The following is a 7,500-nucleotide window of genomic DNA, read 5'->3' on the forward strand; positions in this document are numbered from 1 at the left end:
ATATATGTACATGTATGTATTATGTATGTACATATATGTATGTATGTATGTATGTTAATTCGGTCAACATCCATTGCTTGTGCATTTAAGTACCGACACGGCTGTCATTTGTATTATTTTTGTTGTTATTTATATGATCATTTTTTTCATTATAATCATTATCATTTTAATCATCATATCATTATTATTACTATTCCTGTCGTCATTATCATTATCTTTGTCATTATTATTATTATTATTATTATTATTATTATTATTATTTCTATGATTATCATTATCTTTATTATGAGTTTTATTTTTGTTATTATTTTTATTTAATTTATTATTTTTTTTATGTTATTGTCATAAATCATATTTTGTTATGAATATTATTATTATCACTATTATTATTATTGTCACTATCATTTAATGTTATTATTATCATTACCACTATGTCACTCTCTTCATTGAATCTTAAACATATTTGGAAATTCAAAAATGAAGAGAGGGAGGGAGAGGGAGTGTGTGAGTGTGAGTGTGAGTGTGTGTGTGTGTGTGTGTGTGTGTTTGTGTGTGTGAGTTATTATTATTATTATTGTTATTTTATTATTATTATTAATATTATTGTTATTTTATTATTGTTATTATTATTATTGTCATTTTATTATTATTATTATTATTATTATTATTATTATTATTATTATTATTATCATTATCATCATTATTGTGATTTTTAATGTTATTATTGTTGTTATTATTATAATTATTAATATTATCATTACTATGATTATCATTATCATCATCGTCATCATCATCATCAAAATTATCATCATCACTATCATTATTATTACCATCAAAATCATTATCATCATCATCACTATTATTATGATAATAATAATAATTATTATTATTGATATTATTACTTTCATTAATATTATTATCATTATCATTGTTATTATTATTATTATTATTATTATTATTATTATTTTTATTATTATTATTGATATTATTATTATTGTTGTTATTATTATCATTATTATTATTATTATTATCATCGTTATTGTTATTATTATTATTATGATCATTATTATCATCATTAGTATTGTTATGACAATGTTGTTATTGTTATTATTATTATTTTGATTACTGTTTTGTTGTAGTTATCATTTATAATATAATTGTCTTTGTATATGCTTTATTTCTCGTCATGAACTGACTAAGTAGTTGTGCATTCTTTTAATACACGTTTCCCTGTGTCCGATTGCGTGAAGGAGGCTGCATTTAAGATTACTGCAATAAGTATAATCCTAAGTGTATGCGTTCCATACATTGCAAAGCTGTTAAGACTGCATGACAATGATATTGCAAAGCCACCTCGTGAGAAACATTTTGGCTGCGAGGGAAATAATAACAGCCGACAGATAAAATAAAAAAAAGAGTTGTGAATTTAATATAAAGGAAGAGGTGTGTTTGGGTAAAAGGAAGATGGGGATGAAGAAGATAAAAGTATGGAAAGAGAAGAAGAACGAGGAGATGGCGATGATTGTGGAAATGACGATAACGATAATGATGATGGGAAGAAAAAATAGGAGGAAAGTAATAAGAAGCGAAATGATAAGAATGATGATAATGGAATAATAATGATAATGGTGCTAATAGTAACAAGAAGAAGAAGAATGGGAGGAGGAAACAGAAAAAAGAACACTAACAGAGAGCCAGAACTTTAAGACAAGAAAGAGAAAATGAAAAAGAGATAAAACAGCCAAAATTCTCCGTGTAAGAACTTAAGAAAAAGTGACGAGAAATTGTCTCTGGAAACAAAGACGCATTATTTGGAAAGAGAAAAAGATTATTTGACCGAAAAGACAAGACACAAGAGTGTGAAAATTTCTTGATGAAAAGGAGTCATCATTCGTCAAAGGAAGTCTGTTATTGCATCCATTACTTAAATTGTCATTATCACCAACATTATCACGATCACCATCACTATCATCGCTATTAACACAACAGCAACAATACCAGTCGTGTACTACTATTACTATTTCTACTACCAATGATGATGGTAATGGTAATGGTAATGATGATGATAATGATAATACTCATAATGATAATGATGATATTCATAATGATGATAATAATCGTGATAGTGATAATGATAATAATAATGATTATGTTGATGATAATAATAATTATGATAATGGCGATGATAATAATGGTAATGATGTTAACGATCTTAGTAATAGTTATGATGATAGTAATAAGGATCATGAGAGTTATGATAATGATAATGATATTTTTTATTATTATGATCATAATGATAATGCTGAGAATGAGGATAATATGGTTAATAATAACAATGATAATGGTAATGAAAATAGTAATAAAAGCAATGATATTGATGGTAATAACAATGGCAGTGATGATATTGATAATGATAATGATAAAAAGGACCAGTCAACACATGTTTCATTTGTTATCCTTTATTGTGCAATATCCTATAACCATTGCAAATAATTTCTTCCCTATGCATTTGGAACGTGTCCCGGAACATTTAATCTCACATCTAATCCATTTTAATCCTTTTCAGAGTCCCTAAACGTGACGAGAGTTATGGAATACGGTAAGATATGAAATTAGCGTGTTTACTTGTGGAATATGTAAGATTAATAGGAGTTACGTGCGCATTACTAAACAGAAATAGTAAATGGACTGAGGCATATACATGGGTATGTATGTACATATTTAAATTTTATTTACATAATATTAATGATAATTATGATAACAATAATAAAATATAATATTAAGGTGTTAATAATAATTAAATGATTATAGTAATGATATATTAATAATGATAATGGTAAGAAAAATAACTAGTGTGATGTAATACAAGTATAGGATTATAAAGGCATTTCTGGATTCTGCGTCATTAGCATAATGTGGTTCAAGTCCATGGACTGAAGTTAATGGATTGTAGAAATAAATATATCACCGTATATTTGTGAACTTTTCTTTAAAGAGAAAAATGAAATGCAAGCCACTCATGTTTATTAATTTTGAAACTGAAAGTACCGTTGATAATGGTAAGTAGATATTAAAAATAAGAGAGTGGGGGAAAAAGAAGGGCAGAGAGAGAGAAAGAAAGAAAGAAAGAAAGAAAGAAAGAAAGAAAGGGAAAGATAGGGGAGGGAGGGAGAGAAGGAAAGATAAAGTGAAATGTAGAAAGATAAATATAAATAGATATAAATAGATGAGTTTGTAGGTAGGTAGGTACATAAAATGATAAATTGATAGATAGGTTGGTAGAGAGATGATAGGCTGATGGAAATGTATATATATATATATATATATATATATATATATATATATATATATATATATATATATATATATATATATATATATATGTATATGGGAGGGAGGGAGGGAGATAGATAGATAGGTTTGTAGGTAGGTAGGTAGACAGATAGGTAGGTAGGTAGGTAGATAGATAGATAGAGATAGAAAGTACACCGAGCCCTTACCTGGAGGCACGGGATACTTTCTAGGGGGGGGGGGGGAGTGGGGCATGGAATGATATGGGAATTATGGCGTCGAATTATACCGAATTTTATTTCACATGCATCACCTATATATTATTATCTTTTTCATATCAATAAATTGGGATCTTTCCATAGGATGTTCTTGTACTATGGCTATTGACACCATTACGCTATCCATAACGAGTAATAACTGAATTAGATAAGATAACAGACATTGAGCGGGGGCCATAGAGATTATTATATATTGGTCGGTGGCCACAGAATGAAAAAGGTTTTGAACCATTGGATTAGTTATACAGACTGACATACAAAAATACAAAGACTAAGTGTAGATAGATAGACAGACAGACAGGTAGGCAGGCAAACAGGCAGGCAGGCAGAGAAACAGACAGTCAGAACACACCAACAGATCGATAGAAGCCACATAAATTGCAGTAGGTTCCAAAGCAAGGATTTGGACCAAGGTAACTACACTTAATTCACTTTCCTTATGGGCATTATATATCAGAGAACAAATAGTATTGACTCTGGCAGCCATCACTTTCCCAGAATTACTCATTATATCATTGTAGCGTGTTGGTACAAGGTCGTTGAGCAAGATGTGTGCATTTGCATGGGGAACGGATGAAGAAGGAAGAGAGAAGAATAATTAATAATGGATAAGGAGGGAAAGAGATAAGGAGAGAGAAGTGAAGGAAGGTAAAGAGAGAAGGAGAGGGGAGATGGGAAGGAGGGAAAGAGGTCAGGAGAGAAGAGATGTGAAGGAGGGTAAAGAGAGAAGGAGAAGGGAGATGGGAAGCAAGGAGAGAGATAAGGAGAAAAGAGATGTGAAGGAGGGTAAAGAGAGAAGGAAAAGGGAGATGGGAAGGAGGGAAATAGATGTTTACTTAGATGTATATATGGATGGGGAAGGAAACAGAGAGAGGTGAGAGGGGAATCGAAAGGATGACAGGAGACATAGAAAGAGAGAAGTAAGAATAGATGAAAGAGGGAGAGGGGAGAAAGATACAAAGAAAGAGAGAAAGAAAGGGGAATAGCGGGAGAAAGGGATGGAGGAGGAGAAAGGTAAATGAGGAGGAAGGAAAGAGTGAAAGGGAAATGGCAATGTAGGGAAAGAGCGAAGGAAAGATAGAACAAGGAATTAAGGAAAAGTATGAAAAGAGGACCTAAGATGGAAATCGAAGAGGAAAAAAAGATAAACAACGTGAAAAACTAAGCTAGAATGGAAGAAAGGAAAAAGGGAGAAGGTATAGAATACAACAAAAGTAATACAAGTGAAATAAGGTGGAAGAAAAAGAAATAAAGAAGGAGGTTGCTGAAAGAAAAAGGGAGGAGGAAGCATTGGTTCAAGGAAGAAGGAAAGAGGAAACAGGTGGTTCAAGGAAAAAAAGAAGCAGGTGGTTCAAGGAAGAAAGAAGCACGTGGTTCAAAGAAAAAAGCAGGTGGTTCAAGGAAGAAAGAAGCAGGTGGTTCAAGAAGAAAGAAGCAGGTGGTTCAAGGAAGAAAGAAGCAGGTGCTTCAAGGAAGAAAGAAGCAGGTGGTTCAAGAAAAAGAAGCAGGTGGTTCAAGAAAAAAGAAGCAGGTGGTTCAAGAAAAAAGAAGCAGGTGTTCAAGAAAAAAGAAGCAGGTGGTTCAAGGAAGAAAGAAGCAGGTGGTTCAAGAAAAAAAGAAGCAGGTGGTTCAAGAAAAAAGAAGCAGGTGGTTCAAGAAAAAAGAAGCAGGTGGTTCAAGGAAGAAAGAAGCAGGTGGTTCAAGAAAAAAGAAGCAGGTGGTTAAAGGAAAAAAGAAGCAGGTGGTTCAAGAAAAAAGAAGCAGGTGGTTCAAAGAAGAAAGAAGCAGGTGGTTCAAGGAAGAAAGAAGCAGGTGGTTCAACGAAAAAGGGAGCAAGCAGGTGGTTCAAGGAAGAAGGAAAGAGGAAGCAGGTGGTTCAAGGAAGAAGGAAGGAAGAAGCAGGTGGTTCAAGGAAGAAGGAAAGAGGAAGCATGTGGTTCAAGGAAAAAGGAAGAAGCAGGTGGTTCAAAGAAGTAAGGAGGAAGGAGGTGGTTCAGGGATTAAGGAAAGAGGAAGTAGGTTGTTCAAGGAAGCAGATGGTTCAAAGAAGGAAAGCGGAAGCAGGTGGTTCAAGGAAGAAGGAAGGAGGAAGGAGGTGGTTCAAAGAAGAAGTAAAGAGGAAGGAGGTGGTTCAGGGATTAATGAAAGAGGAAGTAGGTTATTCAAGGAAGCAGGTGGTTCAAGGAAGAAGGAAAGAGGAAGCAGGTGGTTCAAGGAAGAAGGAAGGAGGAAGGAGGTGGTTCAAGGAAGGAGGAAGCAGGTGGTTCAAGGAAGAAGGAAGGAGGAAGCAGGTGGTTCAAGGAAGAAAGAAGGAGGAAGCAGGTGGTTCAAGGAAGAATGATAGAGGAAGCAGGTGGCTCAAGGAAGAAGGAAGGAGGAAGCAGGTGGTTCAAGGAAGAAGGAAAGAGGAAGCAGGTGGTTCAAGGAAGGAGGAAGCAGGTGGTTCAAGGAAGAAAGAAGGAGGAAGCAGGTGGTTCAAGGAAGAATGAAAGAGGAAGCAGGTGGTTCAAAGAAGTAAAGAGGAAGGAGGTGGTTCAGGGATTAATGAAATAGGAAGGAAGGAGGAAGGTGGTTCAAGGAAGGAAGGGGGAAGCAGCTGGTTCAAGGAAGAAGGAAAGAGGAATTAGGTGGTTCAAGGAAGAAGGAAAGGAAGCAGGTGGTTCAATGAAAAAGGAAGGAGGAAGCAGATGGTTCAAAGAAGGAAAGCGGAAGCAGGTGGTTCAAGGAAGAAGGAAAGAGGAAGCAGGTGGTTCAAGGAAGAAGGAAGGAGGAAGCAGGTGGTTCAAGGAAGATGGAAGGAGGAAGCAGGTGGTTCAAGGAAGAATGAAAGAGGAAGCAGGTGGTTCAAAGAAGTAAAGAGGAAGGAGGTGGTTCAGGGATTAATGAAATAGGAAGGAAGGAGGAAGGTGGTTCAAGGAAGGAAGGGGGAAGCAGCTGGTTCAAGGAAGAAGGAAAGAGGAATTAGGTGGTTCAAGGAAGAAGGAAAGGAAGCAGGTGGTTCAATGAAAAAGGAAGGAGGAAGCAGATGGTTCAAAGAAGGAAAGCGGAAGCAGGTGGTTCAAGGAAGAAGGAAAGAGGAAGCAGGTGGTTCAAGGAAGAAGGAAGGAGGAAGCAGGTGGTTCAAGAAAGAAGGAAGGAGGAAGCAGGTCATTGCCAACTCTGAAAGCAATTCCAACATGACCATTTGGAGCTCAAAGGACTATTTCTGTACCAAAAAGCTTTAATCTCCTGAACAATAAAAAGTGGAATTTTCGTCTTCCTTTTGTTATATGTTTCCACCCTTTTTCGTGTTCTTTGAGATTCTTTCGTCTTTTTTTTATCAGTTTGCATAAAGAAAAGTCGTTAATTGTCTTTTCAGTTTATGTATTTCCACGTGCCTGTGTCTCCACTTGCGCTTTTAGGTTTATGAAAATATGTTTTCTTTTATTTTATAAATACGTATATGCATACATACATAAGTTTATACATATGTGTATGTGAGTGTGAGTGTGTGTGTATGTATGTGTGTGTGTGTGTGTGTGTGTGTTTATGTATGAATGAATGTATGTATGTACAGTATGTATGTATGCATGTATGTCTATATACAGACACAAACGGAGAGAGAAACACGTGCGTATAGCAATGCAATATATATAGATACATACGCTTGTTTATATATACGTTACTCGTATTCGTGTCTACTTGTGTACAAAGGTACGCATTCATTCCGGTGTCGCAAGTACGCTATATGCAACTCCAAACAGAGCAACTCCACGAATCTCCTTGAAATGAGTGTTGTTCTTGCAAACTCTCTTGTTGACCTTCTTTCCTGTGTGACCTCTTGACCTCCCCTCTCCTTCCCTCCCCGCTCCCTTAGGCCTGTTCTCTTTATGCTATTCATTGGCGTGTTCTTAAGCCTCTCTTGTTTACTCCTTTGTTCCAATTTCTTCTC

At 35.0% G+C, this 7,500-nt stretch overlaps 1 protein-coding gene across 18 annotated transcripts in view; it reads left to right on the forward strand.

The window, feature by feature from the left end:
- The window catches only part of LOC113820726 (very low-density lipoprotein receptor), a 779,919-nt gene that overhangs the window by 92,304 nt on the left and 680,115 nt on the right, over positions 1 to 7,500 (forward strand). For all 18 annotated transcript variants that reach the window (XM_070120753.1, XM_070120740.1, XM_070120733.1 and 15 more), the window contains exon 2: positions 2,567 to 2,599. In XM_070120753.1, coding sequence (XP_069976854.1) covers positions 2,567 to 2,599 — 33 coding nt within the window. The remainder of the gene's footprint in view (positions 1 to 2,566; positions 2,600 to 7,500) is intronic.

The sequence above is a fragment of the Penaeus vannamei genome, chromosome 4, assembly GCF_042767895.1.
Source record: "Penaeus vannamei isolate JL-2024 chromosome 4, ASM4276789v1, whole genome shotgun sequence".
Lineage (NCBI taxonomy): Eukaryota > Metazoa > Arthropoda > Malacostraca > Decapoda > Penaeidae > Penaeus > Penaeus vannamei.